Source organism: Pinus tabuliformis, chromosome 6 (genome assembly GCF_031772625.1).
Source record: "Pinus tabuliformis cultivar Carrire ecotype Pingquan chromosome 6, CPIR1, whole genome shotgun sequence".
Taxonomy (NCBI): domain Eukaryota; kingdom Viridiplantae; phylum Streptophyta; class Pinopsida; order Pinales; family Pinaceae; genus Pinus; species Pinus tabuliformis.
Window position 1 is genome coordinate 362,158,311 of NC_142292.1, and position 17,594 is coordinate 362,175,904.

The 17,594-nt window shown below is 36.7% G+C and overlaps 1 protein-coding gene across 1 annotated transcript in view; it reads right to left on the reverse strand.

Moving 5' to 3' along the window:
• LOC149258799 (subtilisin-like protease SBT6.1) overlaps positions 1 to 17,594 on the reverse strand; it is a 327,819-nt gene that overhangs the window by 117,564 nt on the left and 192,661 nt on the right. Inside the window, 2 exon segments of the mRNA XM_089416280.1 lie at positions 14,904 to 14,931; positions 14,934 to 15,078. Of these exon segments, the coding sequence (XP_089272406.1) occupies positions 14,904 to 14,931; positions 14,934 to 15,078 (173 nt within the window).

The window sequence follows — 17,594 nt, forward strand, 5'->3', positions numbered from 1 at the left end:
TCAACAATCTTCGTTGTTGAAGCATGTTGCTTGCCCTTTCTCTTCCTATCATTCTTCACTTCAGGGCACTTGATTTTACAGTGACCAAGCTTGTGACAACTAAAACATTGAATCTTTGACATATCATTCTTCTTCTGATCCTGAGTGGGAGTGGGTCTTCTACCTATGTTTCTTGTATGAAATTTTCAAAAATTTCTTCTTCCTTTATTGTTCTTCATATGGGCTGCAAATGCTTGCAACTCACCATCTTGAGGTCTCTCAATCTTTCCATTTGATACTAGCCTAGACTCAACAAATGCTTGATACAAATGAATCCCATGAATCCGGAAACCCATTAAGAGTCACAGTCACAAGTTTTGATTCATCAATATTTTCTCCAATGGCCTGGAGTTGAGCTCTCCACTAAGAGATCATCATGAAGTAGGAAGACACAATATCTAAGCTAGACATCTGAATATCATGTAGTTGTTTCCTGAAATCCATATTCTAACCAATGTTGTTAACTACATACCGTCATACTAGGGCATCATATATTTGCTTTGAAGACTGGAACCCTGCAACAAATGGAATCAATTGATCTTTGATGGATTCAACAAGAATCCTCTTGGCCTTAGATTCAATCTTCTTGTGCTTGGCTTATCCCTCATCATCTTGAGGTTTAGTAGTCTTGTCTTGCACATATTTCATGACATCAATCCATTCTAGTCTTCCAAGCCTTAAAATTTGCTGCACCTTCCAGCCTATCTTTAGACTTGATAGAGGGAGCCATCTGGTCAAAGAGTTGGTCACAAATTATATTGCAGAATAGGTGTCTTCAAGGAGTGATCTCAATGGCCTTTCTTCACCAAAGCTCTGATACCATGTTGATTTTCTAGCACTAATTAGACAAGCACAATTTTCTACAATTGATAATTACTTCCAATGATATATAATATAACTATAGCACATTCCAGAATACTATTAAGCAATTACACTCAGAAAACTCAACTATAAATGCAATAGAGACAATAAAGATTACAGTAGACTAGCCATGCACAGTATTCACCAAAATTTTGCCTTGGGAAACCCAACAATCATTTTGAGGATAAATTGTTCAATTCAACAAAAGTACAATCTGATATTTTCAAGTCAAACTTGGTCAACCTAGACAAAAATTCAGCACGGGTCAAACCTTGTCAAACAGGCCAAATTTTAGAATCTTGCAATTGCCCAGAAAATCCATCAAACTCTACCCAAAAACTCGGTCAAACTCTGCTCAAAAAAAGCTCAGTCATTGCAGGTCAAACAGACCTCAGAAAAACTCGATCAAAGTTGGTCATTGTTGGTCAAACTTCAGAAGTCTTCTTCTCTACCTCGCATGTGTGAACAGAAGATCAGAAGATGTGTTGATGATCTAAATTGACCAAATGTGGAAGGTCAAATTGGTATTTATAGTGGTCAAAAGAGGTGGGTATTGACCAAGGGTCACACCCATTGACATGGTGGGGCCAAATTGAGAACCTTAAAATTTAATTTCATTTCCTTTCTTAGAAGACTTGTGTAGCTGGGGAATACCTCCCGCGGCTACCAAAAAATCAGCAACCTTAATATCCTGAATTAATCTTTCTATTTATGTTTTATGTTGGTAAGGGTATTGATCTGGTTTGATATTCACCAGTGCTAAGTCTAGTTTAACTTCTATTATATGTTTTATCCTTATTTCCAGAGGTAACTTCTTATGTAAGTGTTGGAATACCTTGTCATATTTGTGGATTAACGCTTTAATAAATGGATGTTGAGAATGCATTGTTTTTGGTGCTACTATTTCCATTTGATGGCATTGTGCAGTGTAAACTGGGAAATTTGAGTTAGTGGAGGTTGGAATCCAAACAATTTATATTTTCTTCCATCCCTTTGAATTTAATAAATTGTTTTTGGTGGTTTGTAGAATATGTCCCAGGGTTTGCAGCCATTGAATACCAAATAAGACATCTAGTGGCCCCAAAGTCATGGTGTAGAAACTGGATTCTAATTCGAAATCTTCTAATTGTAGCTTGGCTCTGTGTCACTTTTCGACTCCATCGATTCGTTTTCCATCTACTACCATCACTCTTATGTCTACGGCTAAATATATAAATAGATTTATTCCTTATGCGATAGTTGTATCTATAAGTTATGGGGGCTTCCCGCATCTATGAGTACGATGACATTTTTTTTACATGCCCTCTTAGTTTCAATGTTTGGGGCATTGAGAAATCTAGGGGCAGCTAGAAAAGGTGATTTCTCTTACTTTGATAACTGTTTGTGATGTATTTTTACTTAACTTGATTAGCTTCTTCTTACACTTGATTATTATTAGTGTTCTTTATCATCAAACAGCTACCAAACAATAAAATCAATGAGACAATAGGACACAAGATGTAGGCAATCAGCCAGGGCCAAAACCTCTCCAACTGAGAGGAAAACCCACAAGAATTCTTCTCTTCTTATAGAACTTCAATTGACAAATTCTAAGACTTATGACACTTGACCAAGACCCTCCAAGACCAAGTCAAACCTTGCTTCCAACAACTTTTGCAATTTCGACTTACCCAACAGATTCTTCTGGAACTTCAACCTGCCCAGCAAATTCTTCTGCAACTTCAACTTGCGTAGCAAACTCTTCTACAACTTCGACCTGCCTAGCAAATTCTTCGGCATCATCGACCTGCCCAGCAAACTATTCTACAACTTCAACCTGCCCAGCAAATTCTTCTACCCAGCAAAGTCTCATGTCCAACAAATTCTTCTACCCAGCAAAGTCCCATGTCCAACAAATTCTTCTACCCAGCAAATGTAGAAACCCTAACATGAGAGAGAAAGAGACACCCAAAATCTTCGATCTAGTTCTTCTCCTCCTTTTTCTTTCTTTCCAGCTTCTATCTTGAGAAGGTTAAACTTGCTTGAGTGAGTTTCCAAATGAGGTCGAGTTTTTTCTTATTTATAGGCTTGTGATGGGTACAAATTGCTATCTTTAGGCCAACTTGTCCCTTCACGTAGACCGACTTAATCTTTGCACCATGACGAGGTCTTGGAGGGTATTTTAACTCGATTTTGACTCAAATAAATTTTCTTTTACAATATGTAACATAACCAAACGATTATTCAATACATGACAATGACTCAATTGACTTTATTTCAAACCAGGAAGCACTCAATGGGTGCTTGACCTAAAAATAAATTTCCCTTGAGCATGAAACCCATGCCTCAAGAACAATAATAAATTTATTTTTATCTTTTTATTAAATACATAAAATCATGATTACATATGTCATTATGAAGACCAAACCTAGTTACATATTTCAACACTCCCTCTTAACTAGGGAGGTATTCATAATCCATACAAGGTACTTGGACATTCTCAATCTAAAGAATTCTCATAAGAAGAGTCAGATTGGTAACCCATCTGTTTAGCATCATATCATCCAGAATTGTCACATAGCAAGGCCTTGACTAACAACTCTATCTCTCCACAAGATCAGAGCACAATGCTGGCGAGACCAATGATTTATAGACACCATCATCATTGTCTCTCAAGGAACATACCCCACCCGGGTGTTCACAGAATATGTCCTTCCAGGACTATTCTTATCTTAGATTCCCAGTCCTTAAAGAATATCGGTCCTCTACGACTACTCTTATCTTGGATGCCCTACCACATCCTCAAAGAGTATCAGATGCCAGATGCTTACCCAATCCTCCATTCTTTCTTCCCAAAGTGAAGACAAGAATGATGTGTCTATCTCTCCCTCTCAACTAGGGAGGATATGCTCATTCCTATAAAGGAATGTACCCAAGCTCCCTCTTTACTAAGGACTTGCTTCCAAGCTCCCTCTTAACTAGGGACTTGCTTCCAACAACAACTTTCTTCTTTAGTTGCTTGTTAAGCTCCTCCTTTTGATGTCATGAATTTTATCTTCATTGTTATGGAGCCTTCATCTTGTAGGGCATCGGCCATCCATCACTTTCCTCAAGTCAGCCATGTCATCCTTCCCCTTATCGGAAAGTGATTTTCTAATCCACATATCGCTTTCCTTTATGCAGCTACCTCTTCAACATCATGTTTCCTTTAGGATCTTCCATGCCACCACATGAGTGTTAGTTGTAGGTGACATCCACAACCCTTTTTCCGGTAGCCCTGCATTAACTCATTTGGATGTTATTCAAAAACCAAAAATGAACATCAAATCAAAAGTACCTTTTATGATGGCCTTTCATCATGACATTTGTTGCTAGACACATTGTTAATTTTAGATAACAATGGTATGTTCTATGCTTTAGCACAATTTACTTCAATGTTTCTTTAGCAGCCTAATGAAAATTTCAAATTACACCTAGTAGCAATCACATTAACTTAAACACATTAACAGTAAATGCAGATAGAACATAAAAACATGTGCAGAAGACAAGCCAAGACAAGAGGACACAAGATATGGCAGATGCCAGGGACAAACCCCAATGTGGGGAAACCCTTTGATCAAATCTTCTTATTATTCTTCAATAGTTCAACAAAAAGAGAGAGAACAAATATCAAATTAACTTGGCCAAAACAGTCATGTCAAATCGGCAGTCAACAATAGTCAACTGCAGCCCTCACCAGAAAGTCAACGGTGGTCAAAGCACCTCCAAAAGGTCCTCCAAGTAGCTCGATCAACAGTAGAAGAATTCAGCCTTGCAAGAAGGTCAAAGTCAGCCCAAAAACAGTTCGATCAACCCAGTCAAACACTGTTCTAATTTTTGTTGTCAAAGGTTGAAGTCAAATTGTCCTAATCACCTCGAAATTGTGCCGATCAATGCGGCGTTCAAAAATCAAAATTTTGCCCTCAAGATCAAGTCAACACCGGTCAAAATCACCCAAGTCAACGTTTCTTTGTTTTCTGAAATTCTCGGCCTCAAAAACACTCCTGAAATTCGTCCTCCTTTCACACGTTCGAAATAGGGAAGGCTTACTCCAAACTGCACGAACCAATCAAGAGAGGAGAGAGAGATATGTGATGAGATGACTGATGTCCAAATGAGAGAGAGGTCACTTCTAATTATACACTTCGTTGAGCGTGAGGAGACACATCTATTGGGCTTCATGAGCCTACATTTGAATGAGGTCGACCTTGACAATTTGTGCATGAGAAAATAAATTCAAAATTCCATTCTGCTTGTCAGAATGAGATGATCTTTATATCAAAATTGGACCTCTCAAAAAAAGGAATCCAATGCAATAATCATATCCATCATATGAGTTGTCCTAAGGTGGAATTTGGCCCTAGTTGCCAATTATAACACTCCCTCTCAACTACGGAGAATTCCACCTACCAATTCATCTGTCATCATGTCATCCTGTCATCTTGTACCATCCCTATCATCACTTCCATGCTCTGCTCTGCTCTGCTAAACCATGAAGTAATAATGAAGAAGAAGTGATCGAGAGTGAGTCATAAGATCATACCACTCTCCACTGACTAAAGTCAATCCTTGATCTCATATCAAGTTGTTGAACACCATGCATCCTAGTCATAGGGAGTACCGCAGTACACAGTCTCTCCTATTTATACACTTGCCATTGATGCCAAAGGGAGAGAAGTTGCAAACAAAGGAAAAGTTGCAGACACAAGGAGATTATAAATAGAGGGAGTACCACAGTATTGTTGCAGAATAGACTAAGGGTTGCCATCAATGACAAAGGGGGAGATTATTGGAGATATTGTGGTCATTGTTGTCAAAGAAAAGGGGAGACTACAAATGTCCAAGATAAAGATTGCAAGATGAAGGTTGTTGGAAATATTGTTTGGATATCCATTTTTTAATGCTAGTTTGGATACCATATCCTTGAATGGCTTTTTACTCAAAATACCTAGGTCAAATGGTAGCATAGGATATATGGTTGAAAAGCTTATTTTGAGACCTTTCCAATCGTATATGACACTCCCTCTAACTCCATAAGAATGAGGAGATACGAAAGATTCAGGTAGGACGAACAAGCCAGAAATCACAAGTCGACCCAGCCAAGTTTACAAGTCAGCCCCATAAGTGACTGCAAAAACACTATAAATAAAGGTTAGATGAGTGCATTTGAAGATCATCCAAGCAAGGAAAGATTTGAGAGGGCAAGAGACGCTAGGGAATACACTTGGGGTTTTAAAGTTGGAGCGAAAATCTGATTTGTGGAGTGAACAAGTCATCTTTGCTTTTTGTCTGTAACTTCTCTTCAGGGATATTTCAGAGCGTGAAACTTTGAGGAGATGGATGTGAGATCTTCATGTACATGTAAAAATTTCATGCATTGCTTCACTATAATTTCAGAGATATTCCCTGTGGAAGTTAGGGATCTGAATAGTTTTGACACCAATTTCAAACATGTCAATTTGGCATTTTCGCTATAACTTATCTTCTGAGATATTTTTAGACTGGAATTTTCAAGGACTTGTGGAGACATATAGTAGTAGCTCTAGTAAAAATTTCAGACTTTACTTCACTATAATTTCAGAGATATGCCCTGTGGAAGTTAGGGGTTTTGAATAGTCCTGAAATCAATTTCAAATAGGTCAATTTAGCAACTTCATTATAACTTATTTTCTAGGATGTTTTAGAATGTGAAATTTTTCAAAGGCTTGTGGAGACATATAGAAGTACCTCAAATAAAAATTTCAAACGTTGTTTCGTTGTACTTTTAGAGATATTCCTTGTGGAAGTTATGCTTTCTTAATGATCTTGAAATCAGTTTCAAATAGGTAGGCTTGGAATTTTTGTTGTCGATTCTTTTCTAAGACTTTTCAACAATGAAATTTTCAAAGATCCAAGGAGACATACAGAATTGCCTCAAGTAAAAATTTTAAAATCAGATTTGTAAAATTGGATATGTGGCATGTTGTACAAGTTCATTCTCAAGAAGCAAACAAAAACAACAAGTTTTGGGTTAAGTGCACTTGGAGAAGGCAAAAGTAGCAAGTAGACCTGGTGAAGACAAAAGAGGCAAGCAAACTTGGTGAAAGAAAAAGTAGCAAGAAAACTCAATGAAGTAGGTTGGTGCCTACGAATATTTGCAACAGTGGGGATCGGTGTCTCCAGTAGGCTGGTTCATACAAATATTTGTAACCGTAGGTTGGTTCTTACAAATATTTGTAACTGTAGGTTGTTTCCTACAAAGAATTATAAAAATAAGTTTTGTAGTTTTCTCCTAAAAGGGTTTCCACATAAAACGTGTGTTCCATGATCTGCAACTAATGGATCCTATATGTGATTATTTTTTTATGGTTCATGAATGTTTGAATAAGTAAATTGTCTTATACCAATTCACCTCCCTCTCAAATAAGTGTGCAGCTCAATAACTAAGGTGTCTTTGTACCACGACTTCCTTTTATTAAACAAGTAGTGCTTTCTTGACTTACTTTTAGTATATGATCTTCTTCATGCACTTATGTTGCCGTGTCGATCGCTTGATCTTCACCTAGGGTTTCAACTATTTGTACTTCAATTGGTTTGGCATCTTCTTGAGTTGTGTGATATTAACCGGATCAGTATTTATTCCCTTCTCCTCGACTTGAATTTGTTCCCTACTTCAATGTTTTTTTCTTGATAAATTGTTTTAACTTCTCTCCCATCGACTTTTTGTAGAAATTCCTTGTAGATTCAAACTGCAGATTGTAATATGCTAAAAAAATTGACTTGAATCTACTCTACTCATCAGCAGAAACAATAATTGATCGATGAAATCACGAAGCAGAAAAAGGAAGAATTCAATCACACATAACACAATAATTTTCTGCGGAAAGACAGCTAAAAACCCCTGCTATCTGTATATTGCATTAATCAGAAAATTTGAGAAGATTACAATGCTTTGCTCAAGCCTGAGCAAACTCTGCACTATCACAATCTATCTCATTGCTTCACAAACAAGCTCCAATCAATACTTAGCCACATTTGTTGCCTACCAAGCTCCTTATCCATAACTGCGCAATCCATCAATAGGCCTTCCTCTGATTGCATGCACAATCGGTTTAATTTAGATGATTTTACAACTGATAGTACATTGTCTCTGAACTCCAATCTCAACCAGGTCTTTCCCTGATCTGACATGCATGAGTTAATTATGAGTGAATCTTCAGTTTATTGGTTGAGCAGTGTTGGTTACATGCCACTACTGGATCTCCCACTAATTCCTCCATCAATTGGAACTAGTTTAATTGAATTTGACTCAGTTAAACTGAATCAAATAATTACAACTCAACCTTGGCCCCTAAAATGTAGGAACCACTCTACATGACTCTAGATAGATTCCCAACTCGAATTTATTGAGCCAACTAAGACAAATTAACTTAGTTAACTATTACAAGTTGTTATGAGAATTAGAATTACAATTTAATTCCTAATTTTATTCAACGACCAAATTTAATTAGGATTTTCTTGTTGCTATTTTCAACACGTTTCACTTCTTAACTTCTTAATTTATGCGATCAACTTTTGACTATAATTCTTGTTGCAAGAAATATCTTCGTTTTTATCTATAATAACTTTGTCAAATTATTTTTGCATCTTTTGCATTAACCTTTAATTTTCTTTAAGGATCACCCATGAGATAGTGTGTTTTACTAAATTTGACTCTAATGTGGTGTCATGTAACGTTATTTTTTTCTTCTCGTAGGAGAATGTCAAAAATTATTTCTTCATATTTAATATGAAGCTCCCTAGCACTTTTACCTAGGGTGAACCTAGAATTATGTCACTATTATCACAAAATAAGGATCTATTAGCGAATTACAATACAAAAGTATAATCTCCAATGTTCAGAGATAAATTGCTTATGTCATATTGTTTTTCATCCCACGAGTCTATCTTTTCAATTAAATCACTAATTTGTTAGCACATTCAATAGTGATATAATTATTATTCGCAATAAGAACAATAGAAATAAAAATATATTTTCTTGCAAGTGTCCCCTTGATTCTAAGTAGCACTCATAGCCACAATGGAGCCGCAGTAAAATAAGGTAGTCGTAGTCATAGCCGCAGTGGACTCGCAGTAGAATAAGGTAGCCGCAGTAGAATAAGGTAGCCGCAATGGAGCTGCAGTAGAATAAGGTAACCGCCGTGGAGCTGCAGTAAAGTAAGGTAGCCGCAGCCAAGTGAGATAGCCACATTCAAGGCATAAAACAGACAGCCGCAGAAGGGTATTAACTGCACCAATGTCTTGGGTATAGGTGCAATCATGACCATGTGTAAGGACACAACAGCAGGTTGATATTCTCAGCGTATCTATCTCAGTATAACAATGATCTAGCAACAGTCATGACATACGTTGATCATGGTGAAGACTAGACAGTGAATAGTAGACTATGTATATGTATATGTATTATAGCCTTGCCATAACTCTAAAGGTGTAATAGGTGTCGAAGATGTACAAGAGATCCTAGGCATAACAGACAGTCTCAAGAGGTATCATTCGGATCTAGTATGATGCAGTCTTGATGTACTTCCAGGAATAGTAACAACCTTAGCCTTGATACAATACATCGTCTCACTCTACAGTAAGGCACAGGCACAAGATATGATCTTGGAGTTGAAGATCATGATCTCAATGAAGGTTACATCAGTGGTAATATCTGAAATAGTTATGGTGCAATGTAGAAGCAGTAAGGATATCAATGTTGCAACAGTGATGAAGTTAATGTTGTAGCTGAAGTGATAAGGATCACAATGGTGATGACCTCTGTGGTGTAGCAAAGATAATGATCTCAACAGTGACGCAAAGAGGATTGATGACTTGGTCTTGGAGAGGCATAGTGTGTCAAGGGTCATGGTCTTGGTATTCGTCAACGAATCTCTATAAGCAGAATTTACGCATGGGTTTTCCTCTCCAAGAGGGAGAGGTTTTGGCCCTGGCAGAAAACCAATCACTTGTGTTCTTGCTTTTGTTGTTTTGATAGCATTTTGATGAAGCTAACTCACATATGTTAATAATGAAGTAACATCAAGCTAAGATAAAAATGCATAAACACTTCACAAATCGTTATCATGTATAAGAAGAATCAACCTAATTGTGCATGCCCTAGATTCTTCAACATGGGATCAGAGCGATAGGTTCAGCAATCGAAGGAAGGTTAGAAAAGAGACATTCAAGAATCAAGTATCTACAAGAAATCAAAGCAGTTGAAGATCTACATGGCAGAATCAAACCCTAGATCAGAGATCAGTCTACATCAGCAAGGGTTTCAGATGTCAACAGTCTTCAGATCTCAGGATATGTAACAACAGTTTTGACAAATCCATCCACAACTCAGTTTGGATCCTTCTTTATAAAGATCAAAGTCCAAGAAGCAGTCCACAACTACAGTCATCTACAGCATGAGGTGTATGGACAGTTCTCGATAAAGAATGAAGGTGTTCATTGCCACAAACATAATAACACCTATTGATGAATCTCTACATCATGGCAAGCAACCCCTAGTCGATGCTGCAAGGAACAAATGTTCAAGACAATTATTCTTGAAGGACCTGAAGAGAAGCTTCAAGCAAGGATCATATCCAGAGGAAGCATCAATGCATCTACCTCAACATCAACCAACATGATCAAGGTGAAGATCTTGTCTTCACATATCAAGTAAGTATCTTTTATTCTATAATCAAGTTTTGGTTTATTGACTTCATCAGTGCAAGAAGATCTATGGATTAGATAAGTCATCAAAAGGTTCTTGCAGTAGGATTGACAGAATCCTTATGAAGAAATGAAGTCAGTATATTTAGTTCTCCTTTGAAGTCATGAAGGTCCTATGAATTAAGAAAGGAGACATAAGAAGGTTACATAAGGATATACTATCTGAAATGCAGTAAAGAAGAATGAAGAAAATTCTTCATGAGATCTCAGTTACGAGATCTGGGAAAAATGGTGAGAAAATAATCATCATTGATTTTGATATTGATAAGCAAGGTAACAAATGTCCATGAACAAGAAGGTTACCTCGATCAGTAGCCTATGGTCTCTATGTCAAATAGAGAAAGGCAAAGTGATGAGTCACATATAAGTGCAGATAAGTAAAGGGAAGGTTGATAAGACAAAACAATATTCTGGAAGAGGAACTCATATCGCCGGAAGGATGGAGGAAGCTGAAGAAAGGATCAGTGAAAGAGGGAGTAATAAATCTCCATTATGAATGAGATGGTGTCCCTCTCAAAAAGGATCCTATTAGAAGTCCTTGCAAATATGATCATAGTAAAATGCATTATGGCATCATGGAAGCAAGAGCTCGTATGAAATCATGAAGAACATAGCTCTTGGGAATCTCATTGTACATTGAAGGAGAGGAAGAGTTCATCTAGGTCAAAGGAAACATTTGCCAGATGGGGATATACTAGATCTTGAAGGATCTCTGATAGAGATTTCAGCGGAGGATCTCCAAGTCCGGGAAGTCAGCAAATGTTTCAGCAGAAAATCCAACTCTTGGATCTCATGAAATGGTGGTTCAATGACATGAAGAATGAAGCAGATCAAGGGATTGAAGAACCGTTCAATCAAGGAAGCTGCTGAAAGATACCTAAAGGAAAATAAGGTATGTATGATTATAATTGTATTTGTATTTGATATTGTGATGTCATGTTCTGTGGTTGCAGATAAAATGGATCAAGCATGATCAAGAAGAAAAAGATCTCCCCCTCGGAAAGGATGCAGAAAGACATAAGTCAGACTAGATGAAATCAACATAATATGTCCTCATAATGTAGTATGAGGTAGTTGATGACCATTGAAGAACTATGAGAGTTCCTGGGAATGAAAGACATGAGGATGAAAGAGATCGTGAGACATGCAACCATGAGGAAGGTAGTCAACATCCAGAGGATCAGGAAGATTTGACCAAGAAACCTCTCGAAATGATGAGTAGACTTTGATGGAAGTTTGAAAAGATGAGGACCCTTGACAACAAATATCATTAAGAGATGTGTCAACATAGATGCAGGATGACTGATGCCTACAAGAAGATGTCACTGAAAGAAGGCCATCACCAAAAGGTAATATGTGATTTCTTTTTGGTCTCTGACCTCTTGGAAAAGTTTGGGTATGTGTGCAGGATCATGGAAAGGAGAGTTGTGAAGGATGTCACAACTATGTGATCCAGAGCAATCACTGTTAAAGAAAAGTGGAGACAAATGAGCTTATGAAGGAAGCCCCAAATGTAAAGCCAAGGAGGACACTTTCTGGGAAAGAAGGAATGACATGACGGAGGAAAGTGATAGATGGATGAACCCTACACATGAATAAATTGATGACATCGAGATCGAGGATCGTCAGTCAACTAGAAGACCCTATAAAGTACTGATGATAGAGTCATAGACTCCCTTTGTAAGAGAGAGCTCTGAGAGGTTCCTATGAGTAAAGGAACTCGAGCAAGTTTCTGAGTAAAGAGAAACTCGGAACTCGTCCCTCGTTAAGAGGGGGAGTTAGACACGACATTCTTATCTTCAGTTTGGAAGAAAGAATGGAGGATTGTGTAATCATCTGGCATTCGACACTCTTTGAGGATGTGATAGGGCATCCAAGACAAGAGAGAGCAAGAGGGCCGATATTCTTGACGGCTGGGAACCCAAGATGAGAATAGTCCTAGTAGGGCATACTCGGAGAAGACCCAGGTGGGTATGACCCTAAGAGAGACAATGATGATGCGTGTCTATCAATCATCGGTCTCGCCAACATTGTGTGCTCTGATCTAAGTAAGAGATAGAGCTGTTAGTGAAGGCCTTGTTAAATGGGTACAATGTTTGTTGAAATGATGCTATAACAGATGGATTGCAAATCCGATTCTTCTTATGAAAAATTCTTCAGATTGAGAATGACCAAGTACCATTATGAATACCTCCCTAGTTAAGAGGGAGTGTTGAAGAAAGTGTAACTAGGTTCGGTCTTCATAATGACATGATCTTTGTATTTGATGTAATAAAAGAGAATAAATTATTTTTGTAATCTTGCTGCATGGGTTTCATGAGCAAGAAGTGTCACTAGGTAAAAGACTTCTTCTTGATGTCTTTAGGATTTATTTAAATGTCAAAGAATCATGTCATGTGTATAAAAACTCTTTATGAGTTCATATGTACAAGTCTTCCAAGTTGTCTAACAGCCCTCCAAGACCAAGATCAATGCCTCAAGAACAAGCACAAGTCTGCAAGCGAAAACAATAAAAGGAAGTTCATGTTGGCTCAAAATATAAATTAAATAAATAAATAAAAGTGATGTCGGCTTGGGAAAAAAGACACATCGGTTCACAAATATATGTCGGCTTGAATGTATGAACACAACCACTATAAATACCCTGTTGGGTATCCGCAAAAGTAGAAGACAGAACTCGAATGAGATGGAGCTGCAGTCATAGCCGCAGTGGAGCCGCAGTAGAATAAGGTAGCCACAGTGGAGCCGCAGTAGAATAGGGTAGCCGCAGTAGAAAGTAGCCGCAGTCGTAGTCATAGCCGTAGTGGAGCCGCAATCATAGCTGCAGTGGAGCCGCAGTAAAGTAAGGTATCCGCAATCAAGTGAGATAGTCGTAGTCAAGGCATAAAACAGACAGTTGCAGAAGGGTATTAGCTGCACCAATGTCTTGGGTTTAGGTGCAGTCATGAACATGTGCAAGGACGCAGCAATAGGTTGATATTCTCGGCATATCTATCTCAGTATAACAATGATCTAGCAGCATCCATGACATACGTTGATCATGGTGAAGACTACACAGTGAACAACAGACTATGTATATGTATATGTATTACAGCCTTGCCATAACTCTAAAGGTGTAATAGGTCTCGGAGATGTACAAGAGATCCTAGGCATACCTATGAATGGAGACAGACAGTCCCAAGAGGTATCATTCGGATCTAGTATGATGCAGTCTTGATGTACTTCCAGGAATAGTAACAACCTTAGCCTTGATACAATACATCATCTCACTCTACAGTAAGGCACAGGCACAAGATATGATCTTGGAGTTGAAGATCATGATCTCAATGAAGGTTACATCAGTGGTAATCTCTGAAACAGTTATGGTGCAATGCAGAAGCAGTAAGGATATCAATATTGCAGCAGTGATAAAGTTAATGTTGTAGCTGAAGTGATGAGGATCACAATGGTGATGACCTCTGTGGTGCAGCAAAGATAATGATCTCAGCGATGACACAAAGAGGAATGATGGCTTGGTCTTGGAGAGGCAAACTGTGTCAAGGGCCATGGTCTTGGTATTCATCAATGGAATCTATATAAGAAGAATTTACGCATGGGTTTTCCTCTCCAAGAGGGAGAGGTTTTGGCCCTGGCAGAAAGCCAATCACTTGTGTTCTTGTCTCTTTTGTTTTGATAGCAGTTTGATGAATCTAACTCACATATGTTAATAATGAAGTAACATCAAGCTAATATAAAAATGCATAAACACTTCAGAAACTGTTATCATGAATATGAAGAATCAACCTATATGTGCATGCCCTAGATTCTTCAACACAATGGTCAGGATCAACGATGAAACTCTGACACCAATTGTGAATCTAAATCTGGCTCACCAATTAAATATCCAAAATACTTAGAAAATAAAGAAATCCATTGAGGATAAACTGATAATATATTGAATAAATGTTATGAAAAATGATATGATATAATTACAAATGACAGACCCATATATATACCTAAGTGAGAGTGTCCCTTCATTAAGAGTCATGTCCTTTGAGACATGTCCTTTCATTATTACTAATTATTATTATTAAGTATTATCTATATATATATATATATATATTTGTTGCATTGCATTATTGTTTTCACAACCTATTTTGTTAATTATGAATGTCAAAATAACAATAAAGTGAAACTTAAGCAAGAATGGAAATAAGCTTTTTATAGTTGCCAAATAAAATAGACAAGGAAAGATAGTATACCCATGAGGAATCTCCCATGTGGTCATGAGAATGATGCAATATGATCACTATAATCAATGCCACCAACACCAATGACATCACTTTGGTCTGCTGGATTATTTAGTGTACCATAGAGGGGGCCATCATTTCCAATAGCTGATACCATGATAATCTTATTTGCAGTCAGTTCCCAAACCTGCACCAAATATCACTGAACCATATTAAACAACTTCAGCATTTTCATGATATACCTGCATTAAAAGACAAAATGAGATACCATCTAAAATCAGACAGGAATTTTATTACTAAAATTACAAAAGAAAATAGCAAAAAGTGAGTTGCATTTTAGACAGACACAAAAAATATACAAGTTTCCCAATAAATATATCAAGTAATTTTTGAAATTTATGAAAGAGCATTGACCAATGCATATTAGGCCACAATTGAATTACAAATAAAAATGTGTTATGAAATGACCAAAGTTTGTTTCTTGAATATGTCATTGAACAACTTGGTACATACACTGAATATCCAAAATAAATAGGATAACATTAAAAAAAATCCCATACAGATTAAAATATCATATTGAATATGAAAATATGAGAGATGATGATGATACAATATCATGTGACAATGTACTAAAAGCATTGACTACTCAATTGTTGATAGGTCATGTTTTCTGATTAAAATGTGTCACATTTATTATTTTTCATTATTGTTATTTATTTGACATATTTATGTTCATTACATCATCTATCCCTTCAAGATACTGTCTTTAAAGCATTTTATGAAAAAACTGTCTTTGTTCTAAATTGTAATGTCTTCTCATGATTCTCTATTCTCGAAGCTATAATGGATGATGATATGAGACAATATGGGCTGCAAAGCATTGAGCAAAATTTCCTTATTGTAAGAAGGTAAAACCCCCAAATTAAATTTTATACAAAATTGTGGCAATGACTTGTGTGATTTGGGAAATGATAAGATTCTACACCTAAGCTTCTCTTTGTTACGAACAGAGTCCGTACTTCGCAATATTTTGAAGATATCCATTGCGACTATATATATATATATATATATTGAGTAGTGTATAAAAGAATTGATATGAAATGATTCCATTGTTATAAATGAGGGCCCGCTTATATACTTAGGCAGATGCCCCTTCATAAATGTTCATGTCCTTAGAGACATGTCTTTTCTATACTAATCACTTAATTAATTAATCATTATCATTTATATTTATATTATTTTTATATATATTTTATTGATAGCATTGCCTTCCTCTTCAAAAAGCTTTGTCCTCAAAGCTTCTTGCTGACAAGGCGTGTCACATGTTTCTTGGCTTGTAATCTATTCGCATCTTTAAGAATTCTTGGAGTTGTCATCTTCGTTGATAAACGATGATAGGATCCTCTAAGTGATAAACAAAATTGTCAAACTGAGAAGGTATCTAACCATATTAAATCAATCTTCTGCGGAATTTGCAATTACTGGATACTTTGTGTGAATTTTTATCACAACACTGAATTGCACTGACATTAGTAGTCTTTGGAACATAAGGAGTTCTTGTGATCTGATTTTCCCTTATCATGCGTGTGGCAACTTCCTAATTTACTTCAAATACTCATGTTGTTGAGTTGGTTACAGACTCTTCACTTGGAATTTTCATCATCTGAACTCCAACATTTGAGTATGTTTCTCCTTCAACTAGCTTGTCATCCTTTTCAGTTGTGATATTCACTAGATCAGTATTCATTCCTTTTTCTTCAACTTGAATTTCTACATTTGAAGATTTCGATGCTTCCTTCTCGATAAGTTGTTGTACCTTGTTTTCCAACAGCGTATTTTCCTTCTTAAGCTTCTTAATTTGCGTGAGTAATTTTTCACTATGGTACTTAAGCCGAGAAACTTCTTCATTTTTGTCTGCGGTGATTTTATCAACTTCCCTTTCCATATTTTGTATCACTTTTTCACTTTTTTGAAAAATATCTTTTGAAATAACTTGTATGTCTTCTGGTGTTACTGAATCTAATTTCAATGTAATGTTGTAGTGTTAATTTTTTTCTTTTTATAGAAAAATGCTAAAAACTTCTTCGTTAGGATGAAGGACCCTAGAGTTTCCATCCAGGATGAGCCCAAAATAATGTCACCTTGATGGTTCCATAGGGATCGAACTAAGAATTGTGATATAAATGAATAATCCCCAATGTTTAATTGTAAACAGGTTATGTCATGTTGTCTTTTATCCCGGTGGTCTAATTTTTCAATTACATTTGACTCGAAAATCACCAATTGGTTAGCAAGGTTAGCGTTTATATAATTATTTTCTTCGACGAGAGAGATAGAAATAGTAATGTATTTTCCTGCAAGAGTCCTCTTAATTCTAAATGACATTGGAGCATAGTTGAGTGAGGTTTCTAAAAATCTTCCCCTACTAATATCCATTTTGGCGCTCGTCAATAATTTTGTCAATTGATACTTTAATTATGAATTTGACATATTCTTCGTAATAAGTGTGAGACCCAACTTTTCAAAATATAATAATTTTTTTGTTAGATTTTAAGCTTTTGTGGCCTTCTTTTAGAAAATTGTGATTCGGATCATCCACAGTATTATGTACATCTTGTCGACGTTTCAAATCCCAAAGGGGATCCATCTTCAAGACAAAAATTCGAGTGATAGATTGAAGGAAGAGTTGGTCGACCAGAAACA